Consider the following 26,667-nt stretch of genomic DNA (forward strand, 5'->3'; position numbering starts at 1 on the left):
TTTTGATTGAGGTATAAGAATCCTCTGTCGATGACTATTCTAAGCGAAAAGAGGTTCGTGTCAGTAATGTGACAAAAACATTATTTTATTAATTGCCTTATTTATTTTAAAGATTACGAATTACTTATGATTTTTAATTACTAAATTATGACGAATGAGTTTTACGATAGCTGCATGCGTATCTATAAAATTACGTAACTTGTGTTATCGTATTTTTATGAGATTATAACCTGGTGGATCACGTCAGCGTTGCATCATTTGTGTAAATTGTGAGGCTCGGCTAATAAAGTTTCCACACTAGCTAGTGTGCAAAGTTGATAGCTAAAATCCTCCTTTTCAAACCTGCGAAAATGCGTTGAAATTCGTTTTATCAGTTTGCTTTCAGTAACAGTTAAATTGGAGTCGAGTGCGGCCAATATGTCAACACGGATAAAACAGCGCGGTGATCGAATTTTTAACAGCAGAAAATGTGAATCGTACTAATATTTTACATCGTTTAAAAACGGTTTACGGTAGTGAAACTGTTGACTGGAGTACTGTTCATAGGTGGGCGTTGAAATTTAGTGAATATGAAACTGGTAAAGCGACAATTGAGGACGCACCCACGCAGCGAACGACCGGTTTCTGCGACTGACGAGAAACATCGAAGGGAGGACGACGATTTGCTTCAAGATGACCGGCGAATCTTCCATTAAACATATCTAAAGAACGAGTAGGCCAGATTATTGAACAATTGGGTTACCGTAAAATCTGTGCACGATGGGTACCGCAGACTCTCTGAAGGCTCTCCACAAGGTGAAGTTCGAGCCTATTTCGTATCCGTACGTTTTACAATTTCATTGTAATTTTTTTTGGATATAAGGTATCGATATTTGCTTTGTTTAAATTTTATATATTAATTTTTTTCTTTCTACTGATGGGGAGGCTCACTTTCAGCCCACCCGTTAATTTATGATATTTATTGCAAAAATAGTATTTTCTTACATAATTGTATCCGGGATTGCGTTAAGAAGTTTAAGAATAGGCGATAAAAATTTTACTTCTTTTTCACCGAGATGCTCCTCAAAAATCGTTAATTGAATTCTAAAATAAAAATGAAAACAAAGAAAATTATTAAAAACAAATTATTATGTTCAATTTGTGTTTCATTAGATAGTAAAATTAGAAAAGAAGTTGTATTATTAACATTTCTTTCTATTCGATAAAAATAATGCAATAAGCAAATTTGCTGATATTTTTATAAAATTCTAGCGATATGTTTTCTTACATTTCGTAATATAATAAATCAAAATCATAAGCAATATTTTTCAAAAAGTACGTTAATAAGAGAAATTAAGTATTTGATTATGGATTTGTACTCTTATATCAATAATAATTAAAATTTGATGAAAAGTTTAATTAAAATTGAAAGAATGATTTTTAACTGAAGAAAGAAATTTTGAAATTATTTCCAAAATTTGTTTTATCACTGGTTGCAAACAGATCGTCCAATTGTAGCAGTTTTAGGAAAGTTAAGTTCTATTTTTTAATTTAATATGCACTTCTTCTTTCCTTTTCTTTCCAGCAACCAACCAATTCTCTACTTCGAAAATTTAAGTCAAAATAAGAGTTCAATTTTTTTTTTTTTAATATTATAAATTTAAAACAAGTAATGTGTAAACACATAGAAATTGAATTGCAATTAATAGAATTATAAAAAAAAAAAAACACAATAAACAATATAACTAATTTGACTGATAATTAAAAATTAAAGCTGAGTGGTCATTACTGAATTCCAGCCGTGTTATTAAAAAACAATGATATCAAAATGTGGCTTAGTTCAAAAGGAATAATTTTTGAAGAGGTTTAAGTTAATGGTTAATCATTGCAAAGGGTTTCGCGTATTAAAAGTAATTATAGTCCGTATAAAATTGGTTTGACATACAACGTCATATTGGTAAATCGTGTTTTTATTCGGCTCCTAACGAATATGTTTGTCGGTCTCCGTAGAGCGAGTAGTATAACGTCTCGGGCTTTAATCCGGTGGTACCGAGTTGGAATCCCGGTCAGGCTTGGCATTTTCATACGCTACAAATCATTCATATCATTATCTGAAGCAATGCATAACGGTGGTTTCGGAGGTTAGAAAAAACAAAAAAAAAACGAATACTTAGTTGTGTGGTTTCAGTGTTACTATTTGTGAATTTTGTTCTTTGCTTTTATATAGCAAAGAACGCTAAATGACCAAAAACGATGGTTTGGTCATATATATGTAAAAAAATAACCTAAAAAATTTTTTTTTGGTCATTATGTAGGGATATTATTTTCTGTGTATTTGGTTATTTCGACTTTTTTTGTTTGTATAGTCTTAAGTCTATCTGGGCTATAAGAAAGTTGGGTGTTTTAATTTATTTACTGTAAGTCATCCTTCTTGGTGACTTACTGTACTTGGTGACACTGTTGTTTTGGGGTTTTTTTTTTTTAAATAAAATACAGATGGTTTAGCTGTTAAATATAATTCAAAAGAAATTTGTTACTTAATCAGTTGTGATTTTACATTGGCAACGGCCATACGGGCTCTTTGTGATTGGTCGTTGTGTTTGACAGCGGCCATCTTTCATTGATCTGATTGGTTTTCCTTTGTTTACATTTCCATCTGATTTATTGGCCTCTTATTTATGAAAAAACTGTACAAATTAAAAATAGATAGATAGATTTATTAAAAATAGATGAAAACAATCTTTGATGCGAGTTATATATCGTGCTAAAATTTGAGCTCAATCGGTGCAGAAAATTTTGAGTTTTTGAACCTGTACACAAACGAACTTAACATTTATATATATATATATATATATATATATATATATATATATATATAGATTTGAAAGTGATTGGGACAAAATTACGGCAGTTATAGTGTCTATATATATATATATATTTTTTTTTTTTTGAACTGGCGGTGGTTTTGAGTCTGGGGGATGTGAAATGCGAAGATAAGTTGAAATTTTCCGGAAGTTGAATAATGGTACCTATTATAATAGGTAACTTTTTATGAATGTATATAAAACTATTCTTTTGTAAATTACAGAATGGGTAAATTTATTATTTAATAAATTTATATAATTTACAAATGATATAATATTTGTAAACCTAAGGAGTTCTTAAGGTCTATATTTTAGAAAAGTAAATGGTATCGGTACTTACACATCTTTCTCAAAATATTTACTGTAAAACAAATAAAATATATAAAAATAAATACATCAAAAAATTTGATCCAAGCTTTAATAATAATGAATAACGTAAAAAATCTTACAGATCAATAACTATGAGTATGTCTACAATTAATACTTTCTGAAAATCCTCTTCTTTAATTCCTCTTTTTTTAATAAAAAATTGATGTATTTATGTTCACACTGCTAAACGAATAAATGTTTTGGAATCTTTTACATCAGCACCGTCACGAAGTCATAGGAATGAAAGTGGTATCTTGCAGCTGTAATCTACATACTTTAATTGCTCATACTTACAAAAATTGTATTAAATTATGGACATTTAAAAAAAATATATTCTGGACATAAAATACTCCTAATGTTCAGCAAATATAAAAATAGCTTACCTTAAATTCATCATACAATGATACGTTTACAAAAAAAATTTTCAACAAATTCATCTGTAAAGTTAAAATAATGAAAATAATTAACAAATTTGTATAAAGTTGCTAAAACATTACATTAATTCATTTTCATTGGATTTTTATCTACAGATGTGACTCTTAAATCAGAATTTACGTTAAATTATATTTTATGAATCAAATTTTATCAGACAAACTAATGATTAGTAGTTGAAAATAATTTTAATTTAATTGACTAGAAAATATAATGTTATATTTTTAATTTAAAAAAAAATGCATCTGATGGTGATTGATCCATCAGATATCCAGAACAATTTACCCTTAAATTAATGGCAGCTACTCATTAAATATTAAGTTACGGAATTTGTGAGATGTCGCAAAAGAATGATGCTACTCAATCTAAATTGAAGAACTAAATTTTGTTGAAGGTGTTTGAAAACGATAGGCTTCAGATTTTGTTCCTTAGAATGTAAACTGAATGCATTAACAAATTGTTATATTTGTGATAACTTAAACTCAAGTCAAAGTACATCTCACAGATTTAGCCAATACTATTCAGTTGCCACCAATCAAATTACCATCATTTGACAGTAATATTCTTTTGTAGTAATATTACTTTGCTATGCTTAACGACTTAGTTCGTTCTACAAGTGATCTCTCTTATTTTAATAGTTGCATTATTTTTATTCTTCATTAAAGGATACAGCATTTGAACGATAAAAAATTTACCCATCACAAATGAGAATTACCTAGTGACAATTAATTTATTAGAAAGTAGTTTTAGTAATAATTTACAGCCATTCATCATTTAGAGATACTCTTGATATTCATTTCAAAGAGACTCTTTGTGTAGTATTTTTGTGTTTACTAATATGATCAGTTAATCCGCAAATTAAATTAAAGCCATGAATTTTCCAACTGACGGAACTTGTAATAGATTCTAACTTCCACGATAGACCCTATCATAGGTAAGTTGTGGAAGGAAAGATTAGTTTGTTCAAAAAATTCAGAAATTAAAAAAAAATAAGACAAATATTGGAAAACGTTACGTTTAAATCGGATTTCAAAACCATGCCTCACTCACATCCATTAGTTAACATTAATTTAACGTTACTATAAAGGGTAACCAAGGCAACTTACTACAATAATTTAATGAACTCATAAAAACTGGCTACTTAGTTATCATAACAAGTCAATTTTCTGTCATATGTGTAATTCAAATTATTATATTTATAAACGTAAAACAACATTTAGAAATAAATATTAATGATTGCAAGGAAACTTCAGAAAAAACTAATATTTTAATTGTAAACACCCTGACCATTTTATCAAGGAATGTGTCAGTACACACACTTGTAAAATGTTTTTGGAAAGGCATGATTTATTAATTCATGCAACATTTGCAAACACCTCTTCTCAGAAAACACATTTAGAAATGAATATGGATGTTTCACTGCAATATTCCGAAGTAAGCTTAAAATGAAACTAGTTGATTTGCTTAACAACGCCAAACAAAGATTTTTAAGCTTGGGAAAAGCAAGCTTAACCACAATCTTTCTCTCAATAACAATTATTGTGACTTAATTTGTGAAAAAATTTAGAACAAGTGTCTGAATTCACATGATTAGTTAATTCAGATTTATACGTCTTTCACTTACATCATTCCATATTAAAAGCCAAATTTAACAACTAAACGAATTGTTTTTCATGGTTCAGCTAAATATTAATGTATTTTATCACTTAAAGATACATTACTAATTGGTCCTATTGTTTAGCAGTCTTTTCTCAGTAATTCTCAGATTTAAACTACATAATTGTTTTCACCGATTAGCCAATGAAATTGTATAGGCAAATTTTGGTCACACCTAGACAGCAATCTACTAAGAATTTATTGCCATGTCCTGCTGACCAAGAATTGAAACCTTATACATTACGAACTGTAACTTTTAGTTCAGCCAGTGCGTCCTTCTTGGCTACTAGATGTCTTAATCAGAATACTAAGGATAACAAGGATCAATTTCCTGCTCCCGCAGTCTTACTCTTTAAGACTCTGGGGGTTTGTGTCCCCATAGCCCTATCCTCTGCAGAGTTTCTTTAAACTAGACACCCAGTTGCTGAACCTTTCATAAAAACCAAATACACCAAACAAGAACACTATACAAATTAATATATATAGACATACACAGCTACACAACAGCATCCTAAACTGGTTCTTCTTACACCTATACTCCGTGATGTCGCGACACAACTGTAACTCAAGGTGGAAACTATCGTGTCAATGGGTGGATGACTCTACGTACTGAGTGTCAAAGATCTTCTCTGAGCACCAGGTTGAACCCAGTTGTACGAATCCCTTGCTCCAATACTCGTGCACTCTACTGGAGTAGTCTGTTAAATCATCGGTACTCGGGGAACCGTTTGAAAAAAAGCAACAAAAACAAGGGTTTGAAGAGGCATTGACCAACATTGTCAGCCGAAGATTTAAGTAGTGATAAAGAAACTGAAAATGTTAGGAGACTGGTAAATTTTCTTGAATACGGTTTCTTGTTTTCAGATACGAGGAAGGTAAAATCTTTTAGAAAAATTTATCCCTTCAAAAAAAATAAGAGGGTCAAACAGTTTGTAGGTTTCCTAAACCTGTTTACAACTCAGGAGTGGCGCCCTGCTTGTTAAAGTAATTAAGGGAGAACAATGATGAAAACTGTTAGTATCCCTTAAGTATACATGGACTAACCAAATGATAGTTTAGCCCCATAACACCCTAAATTTTAGCTAAGTGTTCTTTTGTCATGGCTTGGCTGACGTTGAGTTACCAGTAATTACAGAAGAGTTGTCATAAGTAGTCATCTCAGCCCTCTAGGGGAAGACACCCACCTTGTGAAGTTACCGGTCGCCACACCACCCCGTCCGTTCCAACCCCTGAAGGGATTTACCGTCATAAGCAGTCATTCTCCCATCTCATAATTCAGAATTAATCAGAGAATTATGTTGATGTGCCATTATCATCCTTAGTTCTGACTTTTTCCAACCCAGCCGTTCTTGACCGAATAACGGTTACCTTTCAGTTTGTGTGAAACTATATATACCAAATCCCAGACGCTGCATCCAATGTCTGGGTTGCAAAATGGAATATGTTTGTGCACTTTGCAGTTGTACGGGATATGCTGATAGTACATGTGCTTAAGAAGAAAGATGTATAAACTGTAAAGGTCCACATTCACCAAGGAATAAAGTGATTAAATTCTCGTTTGCTTCTCCGTTACTCAGAAATATTACTGAAGATTTTTCATCATTATTTAGATTAATTTGTACCGGTGTACGATTATCACAGATAAAATATTCTCCTTCAGAATTTATCTTCCGATCCATTCGTAGCTTTATCAGGCATGCTTTGAGAAGGGGGTCACCTTCAAAATTACAGCTATCTTCAAATAATTAATATAAATTTATCTTGCATCCTAATGCACGCTTAACAAAATTTACAGTCCAAAGTGGATATTGGCCACTTTTATATGACGGCATTCAATTACTTCAAAACTCTGGAAAATTCTGGATTGTCAATGGATCGTTATACGATCTATTATTCAAAAATGTATAAAATGCTTTCGGCCTAGTGCTAAAATATTAGATCACCAAATTGGTAAATTCCCAATTATCGAATTACTCCACCTAAACCGTTCTCTTTTTGCGCTGTCAATTATAGTGGTCAATTAATGATTAGGTGGACAGAGTTCAAACGCCGTACCCCAAAAACTTATTCGTGACTGTTCATACGACTTTCAATTAAGGCTGTACATTTAGAATTAACATCGGAAGCATTCATTGCAGCATTAAAGCGCTTTATTTCTCATAGAGTATAACAAATCAAATATTTTCCCATTACGAACAAACTTTCAAGGCTGCAAACAATATGTTCCGTGGATATTGTTTACAATATTTAAATGAAAGGACTTCCAAAATCAAATCAATACAATATTCATTCCTTTCCTATATCACAAGGTATAAATTGTACCGTTCAACCCTTCATCAACTTCGCCTTTCGATACGTGTGGGAACACTTAGATTGTCACAGGACATCTGTTAAGTTTTAATACCATGTTTTCTTCTTATTTAAAATATTGTAATGGCAGCCTTGATTGTTGTAATTCTTTTTCTCAACGCTAAAGTTCAGCTGATTCGATTCTAGAACATACATAAATTCGAACGGTAACATACAATGCATTAAACAATTCAATCAATCATTTACATTAATTCTACTCAATATACTTCAAATACTCAAAATATTATATGTATTATTAATATTCAATGTCTTATTACTAGGCTGAAATCAAATTACAACAAACAAGACTACCAAATATATCTAATCAAAAATGTATTTTACAAATGAATAAATACTACATAAACTCAATATGGATTCGTCTCCTTATTCAAACTTCAACTAATCAACAACATCCTATAATTAATTTTCAAAAACTATACACTGTAATTTACCAGATTTAAAAATATTTTAATTCACCCCGATAATATGAAGTATCTTCAGATTCGAGGAATCCACAACACATTCTTATTGAATCACCTCTCACCTCAATTCCTAACCCTGATTTCAGTGAGATTTCTCTTAATCGTTTGGCCTTTGGCAACTAACGCAAAAATTTATGCAGTCCATTTGGAATTAATGGTCGAAGGATTATTTAAATCAATTGCAACAACGTAACAAATTGAAAACTCCTAAGAGGAACATCTATAAAGGAGACTTAGTATTAATATCTGATGAAAATACTTCTCCTTTTCAGATGAAACATGGCCTAATAGTAAGAAATATTTACAGGATCAGACAAGTTAGTACGTGTTGCGATCGTTATAAAGTCTTTTGAAACAATTCGTAGACGAATACTCAACATATATTTGTTACCAGTCTTAAAGAATCAAACAAGTGCTTATATCCAATGTGTTTACTTAATTGAGGTGTAATTTTAAACACGGAAATTATTTATTCAAAATATTTAATTAATCACTTATTCTATGAATCTACTTGCTCAAGTGATTTGCTTCTTCAAGGTATCACCTTATTCTACGTGCTTAATTAACTCAAGGTTTATTTATTCAAAGAACTTATTAAATACAAGTTACTTTTTTTTTCTTTTTTTTTGTCTTCAGTCATTTGACTGGTTTGATGCAGCTCTCCAAGATTCCCTATCTAGTGCTAGTCGTTTCATTTCAGTATACCCTCTACATCCTACATCCCTAACAATTTGTTTTACATATTCCAAACGTGGCCTGCCTACACAATTTTTCCCTTCTACCTGTCCTTCCATTATTAAAGCGCCTATTCCAGGATGCCTTAGTATGTGGCCTATAAGTCTGTCTCTTCTTTTAACTATATTTTTCCAAATGCTTCTTTCTTCATCTATTTGCCGCAATACCTCTTCTTTTTTCACTTTATCCACCCATCTGATTTTTAACATTCTCCTATAGCACCACATTTCAAAAGCTTCTAATCTTTTCTTCTCAGATACTCTGATTGTCCAAGTTTCACTTCCATATAAAGCGACACTCCAAACAAACACTTTCAAAAATCTTTTCCATTTAAATTAATTTTTGATGTAAACAAATTATATTTCTTACTGAAGGCTCGTTTAGCTTGTGCTATTCAGCATTTTATATCACTCCTGCTTCGTCCATCTTTAGTAATTCTACTTCCCAAATAACAAAATTCTTCTACCTCCATAATCTTTTCTCCTCCTATTTTCACATTCAGTGGTCCATCTTTGTTATTTCTACTACATTTCATTACTTTTGTTTTGTTCTTGTTTATTTTCATGCGATAGTTCTTGCGTAGGACTTCATCTATGCCGTTCATTGTTTCTTCTAAATCCTTTTTACTCTCAGCTAGAATTACTATATCATCAGCAAATCGTAGCATCTTTATCTTTTCACTTTGTACTGTTACTCCGAATCTAAATTGTTCTTTAACATCATTAACTGCTAGTTCCATGTAAAGATTAAAAAGTAACGGAGATAGGGAACATCCTTGTCGGACTCCCTTTCTTATTACGGCTTCTTTCTTATGTTCTTCAATTGTTACTGTTGCTGTTTGGTTCCTGTACATGTTAGCAATTGTTCTTCTATCTCTGTATTTGAACCCTAATTTTTTTAAAATGCTGAACATTTTATTCCAGTCTACGTTATCGAATGCCTTTTCTAGGTCTATAAACGCCAAGTATGTTGGTTTGTTTTTTTTTAATCTTCCTTCTACTATTAATCTGAGGCCTAAAATTGCTTCCCTTGTCCCTATACTTTTCCTGAAACCAAATTAGTCTTCTCCTAACACTTCCTCCACTCTCCTCTCAATTCTTCTGTATAAAATTCTAGTTAAGATTTTTGATGCATGACTAGTTAAACTGTTAAACTAATTGTTCTGTATTCTTCACATTTATCTGCCCCTGCTTTCTTTGGTATCATTACTATAACACTTTTTTTGAAGTCTGACATATTTCATATTAATCTGACATTTTTCATAAATATTACACACCAGTTTGTATAATCTATCAATCGCTCCCTCACCTGCACTGCGCAGTAATTCTACATGTATTCCGTCTATTCAAGTTGCCTTTCTGCCATTTAAATCTTTTAATCCTCTCTTAAATTCAGATCTCAGTATTGTTTCTCCCATTTCATCCTACTCAACTTCCTCTATAACACCATTTTCTAATTCATTTCCTCCGTATAACTCTTCAATATATTCCACCCATCTATCGACTTTACCTTTCGTATTATATAATGGTGTACAATCTTTGTTTAACACATTATTAGATTTTTATTTATGTACCCCAAAATTTTCCTTAACTTTCCTGTGTGCTCCGTCTATTTTACCAATGTCCATTTCTCTTTCCACTTCTGAACACTTTTCTTTAATCCACTCTTCTTTCGCCAGTTTGCACTTCCTGTTTATAGCAATTCTTAATTGTCGATAGTTCCTTTTACTTTCTTCATCGCTAGCATTCTTATATTTTCTACGTTCATCCATCACCTGCAATATATCGTCTGAAACCCAAGGTTTTCTACCAGTTCTCTTTATTCCGCCTAAGTTTGCATCAGCTGATTTAAGAATTTCCTTTTTAACATTCTCCCATTCTTCTTCTACATTTTCTACCTTATCTTTTTTACTCAGACCTATTGCGATGTCCTCCTAAAAAATCTTCTTTACCTCCTCTTCCTCAAGCTTCTCTAAATTCCACCGATTCATCTGACACCTTTTCTTCAGGTTTTTTAAACCCCAATCTACATTTCATTATCACCAAATTATGGTCGCTATCAATGTCTGCTCCAGGATAAGTTTGCAGTCAACGAGTTGATTTCTAAATCTTTGCTTAACCATGATATAATCTATCTGATACCTTGCAGTATCGCCTGGCTGTTTCCAAGTGTATATTCTTCTATTATGATTTTTAAATTGGGTGATGGCAATTATTAAATTATACTTCGTGCAAAACTCTATAAGTCGGTCCCCTCTTTCATTCCTTTTGCCCAGCCCGTATTCACCCACTATATTTCCTTCCTTGCCTTCTCCAATGCTTGCATTCCAATCTCAAACTATTATTAAATTTTCATCTCCTTTTACGTGTTTAATTGCTTCCAATCTCTTCGTATACACACTCTACCTCATCATCATCATGGGCGCTTGTAGGCATATAGACGTTAACAATCGTTGTCGGTTTAGGTTTTGATTTTATCCTTATTACAATGATTCTATCACTATGCGTTTTGAAATACTCCACTCTCCTCCCTATCTTCTTGTTCATCACGAAACCTACTTCTGCCTGCCCATTATTTGACGCTGAGTTAATTACTCTAAAATCACCTGACCAAAAGTCGCCTACCTCTTCCCACCGAACCTCACTAATTCCTACTATATCCACCTTTACCCTATCCATTTCCCTTTTTAAATTTTCTACCCTACCAACCTTTTTTAAGCTTCTAACATTCCACGCTCTGACTCGTAGAATGTTATTTTTTTCTTTTCTGGTGACCCCTTCCTTAGTAGTCCCTACCCGGAGATCCGAACGGGGGACTATTTTACTTCCGGAATATTTTACCAAGGAAGGTGCCTCCATTATTATTATTATGTGAAAATGCAGAGCCACATTTTCTTGGAAAAAAAAACAGCTGTAGTTTTCCATTGCTTTCAGCTGCGCAGTACTCAGAGGACTGAGTGATGTTGATATGGCCGTTTAAGTCACTGTGACTCACGCCCCTAACAATTACTGAAAGAGCTGCTGCCCTCTTTCACGAATCATTCCTTAGTCTGGCTCTCTACAGATACCTCTCCGATATGGTTGCACCTTCGGTCCAGCTACTCTGTATCCCTGAGCACTCAAGCCCCCTCACCAACGGCAAGGTCTCATGATTCATAGAGGAGGTACAAGTTACTATTTGTTTAATAATTTACGTGTTTAAAGTGCTTATTATATTCAAGATTATCTATACGAGAGTTATTATTATTTATTTCATTGCACAAGTACCGATGAACATTCATAAAAAAAGTCCGATTGTTAGGCGGGCACTACGTTCAGATATGAAATCAAGTAATGATTTCTTTTTTATCTTGTAAAGAGTCCTGTTTTCATAAAATTTCTTACTATTCTTTATCGTGTTGTTCTTTGTTTCTTAAGTCTAGAACAGTTTACCAAATAAGGCACATAATTCGTCTTTTTAGTATTTTAAAAGTTAACCATCTAAAGTTTTGAATAATGTATAATATCTTTACTAGTATGAATTTATATGGTGCACAGACTCTAAAATATTAAAATAAAAAAATTATAAAACATTATAAACTAATTTAAATAAGTCTAAACTATAAATATATTGTTTACTTCATTATTTACCCAACCAGCATCTCTGCACGATTCATTGACCAAGCACATTAAAATGTACGGCAATAATTGTACAAGTACATTCAGTTTAATTATCTCTTCCCTTATTGCAATATTATTAAGGTATTTTTTCGGTTTTCCTCTTTTTTAACTAATACAACGAAAATAAGTTGCAGTATATATCATAAAAATTCATTTATAAATGAATATATATATAAAAATACAACTAAAATACAAAGAAACATAAATGAATAAGCCATAAAACTTTTAACAAATCTCCCCAAAAAAAAGAATGTAAAACAAGACAAGTTGTTTAAATTAGGTAACAAAGAATTAAGGAGGGAATAGAAAAGTCTTTGGATGTATCTGTATTCAAGTAGGAATTTTTAAAAGAAAAATATAAAAGGAAACAGAAAACTAATAACAGATTGAAATGGAACTCAACTGTATTTATGAGATGAAAGAGAAGAGGGAGAGGAGAAATGCAAAGAACCAGTTTCCTCCTATTAAAAGATAATTATGTTAAAGGAGAAATAAGCATCTTATTATAAACTAGCCAATTTTAAGTAAAATTGTTTTATAAAGACTACTTACTGTTTTTTCAGTTTTTCAAGTTTAACTGTTTTAATATATCTGTAGATTAGAAACAAGTGGCTATTTTAATAAGTTAATAAAAGAAATTTAAAAATAAAAACAACAATAAAATGCAGAAATTTCATTAAAATTAAATAAATATTTAGGCTATGTGTTCATTGTTATTATTCTTTTTCTTTTCTCATAACAATAATTTATAAAAATTAGTTTTAAGAATTTTTAATTCAAAGTTCCTTCTTTATTTTTTAAGTTTCCATGATTTTTTTTTTGTTACCTGTTAAAATTATTTTAATTGTATAAAAAATTTTAACCGTTTTCATTAAAATTAAGATTGATCTTAAACAACTTTGCAAAACCCTATATCCCTGAATACTATAAAAATATTTTTGTATCCTCTCACTTACCAGAAGATAAAATGAACCTACATTTAAAATTTAAGTGATTTTGTTTAATATATTTAAACCGTGTAATTCATGCGATTGCATAATATCGATAGCATTCATAGTACAAAAGTGTAAGCAGTATGTCACCCAAAAACTTTTATTGTATCTGGTAGCAGTACAAAACCTGACTCAGGACTGACATGCTTATGATGAAAATATAGTAGTTCATATTGACATTAATAATAGGGTGAGATTTGTAATTTAAACGAAGAACTACATGGCTGCAATTTGAGTAAAATGAACTCCTAAGACTGCGATGCACATGATTCAGTACTTAGGAAGCTTATTGATTCCAGAAGAGGAGATCTTTCTGGTGAATGTTGACTTGCCCTCGCATAGCATCAATTAGTTGCTTGTTCACCAATTTCTTAATTTGGCCACAGAGATTATAATTATATGGTATTAAATCTGGATAATATTGAGTGCAGGTAGCATACCTTCTCGAACTTTTTTAGTGTTATTATATAGTTTCAGCATGTAAATGCAAATATTGTAGTGAAAGGAAGAAAACTGTGAATGGGATGAATCTGTTCTTGGAAAAATTTATTGTATCTTTTAAAATCATGGCATACTAATGAGGAGTAACAGTTTTTAGTTCAAAAGGCAAGGTATCATATTCTCTATACATTCCAAATGATTACCATTATTTTTCAGAATGAAAGTGTGATTCCCCCACTTCTATGATGGATGGAAATGTCACAATTATTTTTCAATGCAAGCTATTATACAGACTTAATGACCTCTATGCTTTTCTGGTACAGAAATTATTCTGTTATATTAAGAACAGTAACAGATCTTTTCTTTTTATGTTGAGGCTGCAAAAGCCAAAGAACTTATTTATTTTTTCTACTCTCCCATTACTAGTTTTCAGAAATTTCTGTAATAAAAGATTTGTTGATGTTTCTCAATAAGCAATTCAACTTCATTCTGTTGTCATTGAATGACTCGCATTATTAATAATATTTTATGGATGGAAAGACATGATTGATCATCTTCGATTTGATTTTCTAGTCTTGTATAAATATCAAATGGGACTACTTTTATGCAAACTAATATATTATTCCTATTTGTACTGTTGATGCGAGTGATATAGTCATATATATTAATATGATAAGAAATATATATGTATATATATCTTAAAGTTATTTTAGTATCAGAGCTTGAAAGTTCTTATTGATATTTGAATCTTACTTGATCAAAAAATGACCTTGGCCATTTAACATTTTAAGAAAAGACAAACCAATAAAATTCCTATTTAACTATTTTTTAGAATAACAATTAAATAATAAAAGATAAACAATAATTACTTTAAAACAGTGTAAATACTAGTTTAAGTATATATACTCACTCTTTTATAGAAGTAAACTGAAGTTTTTTGTACATCCCCTTTACGTAACTGTAATTCATTGACAATCATTATTAATACAATATTAATCCAATAAGCTAATTATCAATAATTTACATTTAATATAGTTTTGAGTGCACTTTGAGATTCACTAAGGAAGTAATAGAGCATGCAGTAGACATACATTCAAGCATACAGAGCTTTATTAATGTGATCACATACCTTGCAGGGCAGCTGCTGAGGAGATTCAAATTTATTAAAATATTAGGCTCTAAAACTTAAATTGTGATAAATTTAAATAGTAATTTTAAACAGTAATGAAAATAAACCCATCAATCCACAATAAAATATTAGACTAAAAAGGTTTATTTTAAAACAACATTTTGATATCATACAAATAAACTTAACCTACAGAACAGGATTCATAACAAATATGATACGTGAAAAATAGAGGAAAGCGAGGTGGTTGGAGAGTCTTCTGTGGGGCTGCTGTTCAGCGGTGCTTGCACGGGTGGGTGTGGCTATTAGGCGTGGCTACTCCTGAGCCCCCGAGCACTAAAAGACCGCAGTCCTGGTGGGGATGCCCTCTCCTGGGGTGTTTACTTTAGAGTCGAAGGCATAAAGACCGAGTGTCGGCTTCTGGAGTGGGGGTAATATCCCAATGCTATAGGGTAAGATACCCTAGCCTTGTGACACTTCTGTCATCCATCCCCTCCCCCCGATAATTGTCCTGATGGGCTTTAACGGGAGTTGTCTTTTGCCCTCTAATTTTTTACCTCATAGTAATAAACCAGGGCTCGTTGCAGGCCTCATCCGGACATCTTGAATGTCCTACATCGTTGCCCTCTGAACTAGCTGAGTTCACGGAAGCACGAACCCTGCATCTAGTTCTACATTTTATAGAGCCAATTAGTCAGGATTTATTTACAAGTACATAAATAATGAAAAGCAGAATTCAGTGCCATTAACAAAAGACACTAGCATGACCGCTAGTCTTAACACTTTTACCCATTAGTGTTGTATTAACAACAATAAAACAATAGATAAGACAAGTATAAAGTTTTTTTACTGCAAATACCTTTGCTGCTCACCAATAAAATTACCCTAACAATTTCTGAATGAAATTTAATATCTTACCTCTTTCACTTATAGTCTTACAGTATCTCATCCAACCATTTGTAGCTTTCATGTACTGGAATTACTTGTGACGTCACCTTAATCGCGTTGAACCCAGATAATAACTCCTCTATCGTAGCACTCTTTCGCAGATTCTCCTTGCAGAACTCACATCCCGCAGACTCTCATCTTGCAGACGGACATAATAATCTCTTGCTTAGACTGATTTCGTAGAACTTTTTCTTGCAGACTTACATCATAACATCTCGCTTGGACCGACTTCAACTGATCTTACTCCTATGATTTATACTCCTATCCTCTTTACCTGCCGGATCGGACCCACCTCGAAGCATAAGAATGATCGCCCGAGCCCTATCGTTCCCATGCATTCCTAACCTGGGTCTGGTAACGCTTCACACGGAACAACATCTGTTTCGGTGTAACGATGGGCAGTATTACAAAAGACGACTTTTAAACGTACCTGTTACTTTAGGTAACAGGTCCGTAAAAGGGTTTCTTTTATTTCCTTTCAGGATTCCTTCCCTAATTATATTTTCTACTACTTCTTAATTGGTAGGAATCCGTTGTTAAGGTCCATTATACCAGTCTTGTTACAATACTAAATATCAGTCTTCAACATTCACATTCATGGGCACCAAACAATGCTCTGAGAGCCCTTTCTTATATCTTGGAAATGTCAGAAGCAAGCCGCAATATATTTTGAAAAAATTTTCGGATATTGTAATTTATGATTATCAATTTAAGAAGGGTAACTATATTAATCTGCTTAATTTCAGGTGCAAGAGAAACTAACTGTATGACAATATTAGTTTTTTAACTATCGGCTTTGAAAAATAGCAGCTATTTCAGTAAAATCATTAAAAACTTAGTAGTTTATGCTTGTAGAAATATATATAACAATCAGAAGAAATCATTATTACATTGCAGGAAGTGGACAAATATAAATAAAAATCCTAATATTGAGATATAGATTGCAGTTTGTAAAAGTTATAATGCTTTTTATTGCGTGACTCATTACATTTCTATCCTTTATATAAAGTTTCGTAAGAATGCTTTTATTTTAAATTAAGTTTTACTTATTAAGTTCATAAATAATTTTTTTCTATAAAGAAAACGCATTTTAATTATTCTTCTCAATTGTGGTTTCTCATCAGCTCTTCATTCAGATAGAACGTACATCTATTGTGCTACATTGTCGGAAGAATTGAATTTTTTAAGGCACTTTCCACGACGTTATTTTATTCATTTATTTACTAAATAATAATCTTTTTTATGTAAATTAGCTATTAATGGGTAAAAATAAAAATGATTCTTTTAAATAATAAATACCGTAAAATAAATCTGAATAATTGGCAGGTTTGTCTTCGATAAATCATAAAAAAGAGTTTTACAACTATAACACTTAATGCCAGACATGCAATGTAACATAATACCAAAGTTGTAGGCGGATTTCAGAAGAAATCGAAGATGCAATGCCGATAGAAGTGCGTATATGAAAGGATTAAAAAATCAATTAATTGGCCTCTTTGTTGTTTTTAAACTCGCTTTGGATTCGTTAGCGCACAAAAAAATACAGGTTAAATTATTCAACTTAGGCGTGAGAGTAAAATGACAAACTTCATCGCTAGTTTATACGATCAGGCCAAACTTTTCATAAAAATTGAGGGTAGTGCCAAAAAAACCAAAACAGTAAAAATAATCTGGGGTGATTTCCAACGAGACTGTTTAAACTTGTATAGACAAGTTTAAACATTATGTTTACTTATTACTATGTTTACTTATATATATAAGTAAAAAAAGCTTAAATCAATGATAGCTCAAAAACTAGTGAAAGGTAAACAATCAACCAACTACATCCATGAGCATGAAGGTTGGTGATACAAGTTTTCTGTGGAATCAATAAAAAAAAAATTATGAAAAAAATACGAAATGAATATTAAAAAAGATTGTTCCAGAAGAACTGATCTAAACGTTTAAAAACATTTTATAACAACATAAAAAGATTGTTTTTGCAAGAATTATCGATATCTGTGTGAACAGTTTAATATGTCAACCCGCTTTAGAAAAAAGTGTTAAGATTTATCAGTAAAACAAAACCAGTAATCTGTGAAATATTAAGTATAAGGGGAAAAGATTTCCTCTAATCTGGGTTTGTAAAATCGCTTGCTTGAGGCTGCTGTCATACCTACTATAATTTATTCTTGTCAAATATGGATTTTTAATTACGCACAGCATTGGACCAATTCAAATCGATATTTTTAAACGAATGTTATTTCTCTAAATCGAGCGTATGTTGGAGTATCACTCAGAATATATTAACCTGTTCAGCGGTAAGATAAATCGATTTAAGATCCTTGAGACAGCTATAATCTATATCTAATCTATAACTATTATAATATAGCTATAATCTATAACTATTATCTATATTCACGTTTTCAAATTTTAGTTCGGAATAGAGTAATACTTTAATGAGAAAAATTTTCAAAGGAGAAATTTATTAAATTTACTTGAAAATATTAAAAATGATGATGACAAATTTACGGCAGTTTTATCATATTTAAATAGTCTGAAAATAAGCAATATTTATTTTTAGTTTGCAAAAAAGTGATGGATAAAGAAATGAGGGTTGGAGATTGAAATTTAAGAACAGGTGCTCTCATTTATGTAATTGATTTTGAGATGAATGTTAGTCATGATAAAATATGATATCACCATTTCTAGACAGCGATGGATTTCATGTTTTAAATCTATACCGTTAAAATATTGTTAAATAAATAATAGATTTAAAAAAAACTTATTTGTGCATATGTGTTTAAAAAATAAATAAAATGAACTATCTCTGATTGAATACTTACTCTACAAATCCATTTTTGTTTTCAATTGATGTACACCTGTGATAGAAAATTAATATTTAATTAATTAATACTGATCGACATTAATGTAACAAAAAGTGATCTTAAATATATAAATTGTAAATTAAATGTTTATTACAAAATAATCACTAAATTAAACATATTTTTGGTATTTTTACCCTTCCCTCCATCGCTTTTAAAAGAAGAAAGAATTTTTATTATTAAAATAAAACTTCCACTATGTTGCTACCACTACATAATAAGTATATTTTATTAGCTTATTTTGTAATATATTGAGATCTTTTATACTTTAAAATTGAATACAGATTACTAAAATAAAAAAAAAGTGATAAAAACATAATATAAAATAATGCGCCTGCTAATATAAAATTATATTACCATAAACAATATTGATACTCTATTCTGGCAGAAGATGCACTAACTACTTTTAGTAAGCTTGAGGTCAGAGTCCGTTAATAATCAAGTAGAACATTTGTGTATAACAATTTAAACTGAAGAAATTTATAGGTTTCCCTATAAGGGGACCTCGAAAGCGTCAATCATTGGAAAGCATTACAAGTACTACTGGAAAAGTACAACTGACAACACAAATATTTTAACAAGACTGTCTGCAATTTGGCTATCACTAGATCATCCCGGGGCAGAATAATACAATTTGTTTTACATCTATTCCCGCTGAGATTATAGATTTTCTGTCAAAAGGAAATCAAATCTGTCTACGCTGTAATGTGATATTACTTTTGGAATGTAGTAGTACAATACGCCGAAGTATACAAGGTAAAGTATAGCTATGCTTATATATATATATATATATATATTAGTATGATATAATGATATCCAGATATTTAAACAATTTTTTTTAATGAAAATTCAAGAAAATTAGTAATTAAGAAAACTTAAGAATTAAACTGAAACAAATTCTTAAATTCAGAGATGATTAGCTCTTGGTAAAGGAATCAGGATGACCTGTGCAGTAAATGTTTTCTTTGCTTTTGTTTATTATTTTAATGAAGACACGTATTTTTCACTTCTGCTTTTCTTGCAAAAACTTTCTTTCATACAAGTTTTCCAAGCAAAATTTTGGGTTTCGAAGGTGTCTTAACTAATTCAATACCTCAACGTAATTTTTCTGTCAATTATGAATTTTTAAAAAATTGAAAGTTCATTAAACCAGAAAAACATACATTAAAACTTTTATGTATGTATTTTATATTATTTTAATTATTTCAGACGTTATTTCTAAAGTAAAGATTACTTCATTGTAAAAAAAATTATTCTGAAAACTTTATAATTTTTTTTAAATTTACTTTAAACTACATATCTTATACTACTTCTCTATATAATCGTCACATTAATTAATTCATTCATCGTAGCGATACACCAGCTTCAATATATCATCGTCGCATTCTACCGCCAGTCTATTTAGCCACGGATTAACAGTATTTTTAAGTTCATCGTCACCCGCGAATCCCTTACCACTCAAAAATTCTTTCAATTTTCCAAACAAATGGTAATCTGAAGGAACTAAGTCCGGACCTATATGGTGGGTGATCGTAAATATCTCATCCAAATATTCTGGATGTAGACTTGTGCAATATGCAGACGTGCATTATCGTGTTTCAGGATGACACTGTCGGTCAGCCGTCCACGTCGCCGATTTTGAATGGCGCATCGTAACTTACGTAGAGTTTCGCAGTAGGCTTCTGCGTTTATAGTCCTTCAACGCGGAAAGAAATCGGTCGGAAGTACGCCAAACCGATCCCAAAAGACTGTGGCCATCAGTTTGCGTCCAAACGGCTGTGGCTTTACCTTTGTCGGTCTGGTTGGTGATTGAGGATGACGCCATTCACTTGACTGCCGTTTTCTCTCTCTAGTAAGTAATACGAAATCCACGTTTCATCGCCAGTAACAACTGAATTATGGAACTCATCACCTTTTTCTATATAGCACATCAAAAATTCCAAAGTAGATCCCACTCGGATTTTTTTGTGACGTTCGGTTAAGACGTGCGGCACCCGACGTGCACAAATATTTCTGAAGCCTAAACGATCGTGAACAATACGACCGGTAACAGCTCTTGAAACATCACGAAAAAGAAGGGCCATGTCGGAAATCGTTGAGCGACGGTGTTTTGTGATTTCCTCATCGACCCGTTTCAACAGGTCCCTGGGATTATCGAGGGCTTCCCCGGACATTCTTCATCGTGCACATTAATTCTTTTATTTCTAAACCATCTTCGGATATTTCTTTCATTCATTACATTATCAACGTACACAGCAACTAACTGCCTATGAATACTTACGTTTTTATGGTTTAAAACACGTATGACCACGTATTTCACAGTCAGCGGCAACATGGATTTTCCTATTCATTTTATAACGTAATTAATCACACGTAATCAAAGATACTACAACGCGACAACTTACAAATAACAATGCAGTGTCCATTCTTAGCATAACCATGAACGACACACGTTCACCAACCTTAAGTAAATACATTTCCCTGCGGTCTTTACTTTAGAGATATCCCTCGTATAATTCGTTTATAGTATGTAATTCAAAATCATAATTAAATTAAACAGACTGGAATTAAACACACGTACTAATCCTAAAATCTGTTTAATGTAAAGTTGTTCTGTAAACATACTGTGAACATTTTTTTACATTTAAATCGCAGCTGGCATACCTTGAAATTAAGAAAGCACTATTCGATTACGAGGTCTACTGCCGATATCATAATTTAAACAATAATTTACAAAAATATAGTTAACAATGAACAGATGATTTATATATATCACACACACACACACACACACACACACACACACACACACACACACACACACACACACACACACACACACACACACACACACACACACACACACACACACACACACACACACACACACACACACACACATATATATATATATATAATATAAATACCTCGTTTGAAGATTTGGGTATTTTCGACATTCATTAAATTTAGTAGATACAAATGGCCTGAAATTTAAACAAGTAAATATATATTTTTTTAAATCGATATTTACAACATATTATTTATTAACTTAAATTAACGCTGTCGAGATAAACAATATATCAGAAACTATCCTATGATCATGAGTAATATTTTCCACAGTTCAATTGTAACTCTTTTCATGTTATGAGATTTATCAGTATTATTAAAGTCGTAGAAATTCTACTTTAGCTTTTGTAGCAATATTAATGTTATTAATTTTTTTATTTGCATTAACAATTTTTTTCGATATTTGCCCCGTATATTAAATGATAAAGTGTAGGGATAACGGAAGCAATTTTAGAATTCAGATTAATAGTAGAAGAAAGATTAAAGAAAAACAAACCAACCGAAAAAGCATTCGATAACGTAGACTGGAATAAAATGTTCAGCATTTAAAAAAAATTAGGGTTTAACTACAGAGATAGAAGAACAATAGCTAACGTTTACAGGAACCAAACTGTAACCTTAATAATCGAAGAACATAAGAAAGAAGCCGTAATAAAAAAGGGAGTCTGAGAAGAATGTTCCCTATTACCGTTACTTTTTAATCCTTACGCAGAACTAGCGGTTAATGATATTAAACAACAATTTACATCCTAAGTAACAGTACAAGGTGTAAAGATAAAGATGCTACGACTTGATATAGTAATGATATAGTTGATGATATAGTAATTCTACCTGAGAGTAAAAAAGAATTAAAAGAAACAATGAACGGTATGGAGGAAGTTCTACGCAAGAACTTCCGCATGAAATAAATAAGAACAAAACGAAAGTAAAGAAATGTAATAGAAATAATGTAGATAGAATACCGAATATAAAATAAGGAAGAGAAAAGATTATGAATGTAAAAAAATGTGTTATTTGGGACGTAGAATTACTAAAGATGGAGGAAGCAGGAGCGATGCTGAAAGCACAGGCGAAACAAGCTTTCAGTCAGAAATATAATTTGTACGCATCAAAACTTAATTTAAACGGCAAGAAAACATTTTTGAAAGTATATGTTTAGAGAGTAGCTTTATATGGAAGTGAAACTTGGACGATCGGTGTACCTGAAAAAGAAAGATTAGAAGCTTTTGAAATGTGGTCCTATAGGAGAATATTAAAAATCAGATGGGTGGATAATGTGACAATGAAATAGGTGTTGCGGCAAATAGATGAAGAAAGAAGCATTTGGAAAAATATAGTTAAAAGAAGAGGCAGATATGTAGGCCACATCTTAAGGCATCCTGGAATAGTCGCTTTCATATTGGAGGGACAGGTACATGGGAAAAATTGTGCCAGCAGGCAACGTTTGGAATATGTAAAATAAATTATTAGGGATCTAGGATGAGGAGGTATACCGAAATTAAACGACTGGCTCTGGATAGGGAATCTTGGAGAGCTGCATGATACCAGTCAGATGGCTGAAGATAAAAAAATACAAAAAGAATGAATACAAAGGAGATTTTGTTCGTTGAAAAAAGTTACTGACAATTTTTCTAAAAAAGAATTGGAAGTGCTTACAAGAAATTATGACCCCGAGCAACGCCGGCTATATAAGCTGATCGATGATAAATTTAGCGGTAATGACTTCTTATTTTGATTACCGAATAAGTAAGTTATTGTTTGTGATTAATATGATACATGTGCTGTTCGTACATTGCAACATAATAATATTCTGAACATAATAATTATATACTGAATATAGTTTCATATTTCTTAATATCTTTTCAATTTGTTTGTTACGAGACCTTGTATCTTAAACATCAAATAAATTTTACGTTATAGTAAGATCAGTAATGAAAATTCCTTCATTATTTAAATATGAAGCGTTAATTAATTAATAGTAGGCAGCAGAGATTTCACAATAATTCCGACGTATATCAGGAGAGATAATACGAGTAGGTCCGTGGAATTCCGTAGAACAGGTTTTTTTTACATTATTCCATGGTGATTAAGAACCCAGTACAGGCGAGTCAAAAGATAAACTTAAAAGTTAACGTCAGAACCTAAACCTAACGTTTACCTAAGCTTATGATCGGAGAGTGGAAATAATTATTCAACGCAGTAAAGTTTTTTAGTTAAAAATGCTCCAATTTTTTGAAAAAATGTTTCATCGTACGGATTTATCCGTGAAATTTGGCTCTACAGAAGATGGCTTACATAGAAAAAATGTTGTTATAAAAATTAACATAATAAAAATGTTTTCTGTTTGATAGACGTTCTCGTTTAAATTTCATTTTCTGTTTTCCTGTAACCGAAAATATATTAACAGAAATTTTTTTTTTTTTCAAAAATATACATCGTGGATGAATGATTCTTCTTTGAAAGATTGTCAACATATTTTACAATTCCTTATACTGACCATATTTCAAACAACTATATTTTTTATACTAATAATCTTTTCTAAGTATTTTAATGTAAATAAATAACCTTCAAATTGTAAAATCTCATAACTGATCAAACGTCGGGTATTTAAATTGGAAAAATTTGACTAAAGAAAAGATCAAAATTTAATTTTAATTTTTGTTCAGTCATTTGACTGGTTTGATGCATCTCTCCAAGATTTCCTATCTATAACCATTCGTTATATTTCGGTATTCTCCCTCCATCCTACATCCCTACTAATCTGTTTTACATATTCCAAAGGTTGTCTGCCTGCAAAATATTTCCCTTCTACTTGTCCCTGCAATATCAAAGCGACTATTCCAAAACGCCTTAATAAGTGGCCTACAAGTATGTCTCTTGTTTTACCCATATTTTTTTTCAAATGCTTCTTTCTTTATCAATTCTCAGCAACATCTCTTCATTTGTCACTTTATCCACCAATCTGATTTTTAACATTCTTCCTATAGCAATCAAAAGGGGGGGGGGGGGTACTAAACGGGATGTTACTAGAGTCCTAAACCCAAAAATATCAACATCCTACTGCTAACCGTTTTCGAGTTATTCGAGATACATAATGACGTACAGACCTCACGCCAAAACTAGTCAAAATGGATATTTCCGTTGAAATCTGAAAACGGAAATTAATCGCGATCACGATACTTCTTGCAAAAATCAAAGTTTAGTAAAGATAATTAGAAGAATTAAACTGATAAAATGGAAAAAGGAAGGTTATAAAATATTGTAAACTGCAATTTTACGAGTAATCTTCAACCCTTTTACAAGGTTTGAAAATTCTTTGTACACTGTTAACCCTCACCCAAGTAAAAACGAACAAATGTTAACAAAAACCCTATTTTTTAAGGGGAAAATAATGGTTTATGTGGAACAAATTTCAGTTGTATTATTTTCTATATTCATTTTCGATGACTTTTTTTTATTTGTCTAAAAAAACAAGGCTAAAGTAAATTCTAGCTCAAGCATGGCATTTTTCATACGGCGATTTAAATTCTCCTAATATAGCATCATAATTATAGATTATGATAATATAATTATCGTACATTAAACTGTACACGAAACATTAATTGAAACAGCGCCAACCCTCAAATACATATACTTCACGTAAATATCTGTAACCATCATTCCAGAAATTTTGTATTCGCATAGAAGTAAAAAAAGAAGCGAATAGGTTTTTTACAGAAAAAATTATGTTCCATCTGTTATTCAAACAGCCGGAAACGTAACAATTATTTCTTATCAGATTAATGCGAAGGTCTTTTGTTAAACTTTTACAGGCCTACCCGAATTTTAAATAAAAGTTGAAATAGAATAACATCTTTAAATTAAATTAGACTGGTTTCAAATAAGCAATTCTTAAAAAAAGTATTTTTTGCAAATGTCTTTTATTAAAAATACTTTATTAATTCTAATTTAAATTTTGTTTTTTTTTTTCTTTAAAGAGTGCGCCCAATAAACAGCAACTGTCAAAAAATTAAATACTGGTGAAAACCTAAATAATGGTCAAAATTTAAATTAGAATTCAAAAAGTATTTTTTTTTTTTTTTTTTTTTAATAAGTTTGTATTGCTTTTTAAATTTTTTTTATTTTGAATTTATTTCTTTTAATCTTTTTTCATATGTGATTTAAACCGCTGTAATATTACATCTATTAAGACTATCCTATTTCAAACTACATTCAGAACAAAATAATCTTTTGATAAAACTTGAGTATTCTGTTGTAGGGAAGTATCCCTTTCTGATTAATCAAAACACACAGTGTACGAATTTAGAATTAAACTTTTTTTAACGTAATTTTTAAATACTTCTTATTTTATAAGAATATTCTCACTTTTAACGCACACACAGATCTATAGAGTACTTACCATTTATTAAGAGGAACATTTTCCACACTGAAGATAAAAAAGCTCATAACGTAGAGTAAGATTCGCATGTTTAAAACTTTTTCGTATAATACGAATAATTGAATAAATTTTATAACCTGATCTATTCAGAATAGAATATAGGTAGCTACTGCTAAATCCAATATTATATGTTTAGTATATACGGTGTTAATGCTTATATATATTCTCATTTTTTGACGTCACAGGATTGAATACGACGCTTATGAACAGTACAGATACACTCGGCAAGTACACAAAATAGGATACCCCCACGCTACTTCATGCATATTAATTTTATTTTCCATACGTGTTTAAAATAAATGGAAAAGCAAAAAATGAATGGTGGTGACAAATACATTCTTTACTCTCAAATTTTTCCAGCTGCTTCGTCCCCGATCTTTAAATTATAAAATAAATAAACATTTTTCAAAACTAGATAGATATGCTTCTACAAAGATTCCTCTAGTGGTGAATGCGTCTTCGCAAATCAGCTGATTTCGAAGTCGA

General features: G+C 31.3%; 1 protein-coding gene across 1 annotated transcript in view; it reads right to left on the reverse strand.

Moving 5' to 3' along the window:
- Window positions 1-26,381, reverse strand: part of LOC142332888 (uncharacterized) — a 63,094-nt gene extending 36,713 nt beyond the window's left edge. Inside the window, exons 1-7 of the mRNA XM_075379579.1 lie at window positions 26,143-26,381; window positions 21,824-21,880; window positions 18,858-18,893; window positions 14,869-14,916; window positions 13,078-13,116; window positions 3,184-3,204; window positions 985-1,083 (exon numbers count right to left, since the gene is read on the reverse strand). Of these exons, the coding sequence (XP_075235694.1) occupies window positions 985-1,083; window positions 3,184-3,204; window positions 13,078-13,116; window positions 14,869-14,916; window positions 18,858-18,893; window positions 21,824-21,880; window positions 26,143-26,210 (368 nt within the window). The 5' untranslated portion in view covers window positions 26,211-26,381. The remainder of the gene's footprint in view (window positions 1-984; window positions 1,084-3,183; window positions 3,205-13,077; window positions 13,117-14,868; window positions 14,917-18,857; window positions 18,894-21,823; window positions 21,881-26,142) is intronic.
- Between the last annotated feature and the right edge of the window lie 286 nt (window positions 26,382-26,667).

Source organism: Lycorma delicatula, chromosome 12 (assembly GCF_047948215.1).
Source record: "Lycorma delicatula isolate Av1 chromosome 12, ASM4794821v1, whole genome shotgun sequence".
In the NCBI taxonomy this organism is placed as follows: domain Eukaryota; kingdom Metazoa; phylum Arthropoda; class Insecta; order Hemiptera; family Fulgoridae; genus Lycorma; species Lycorma delicatula.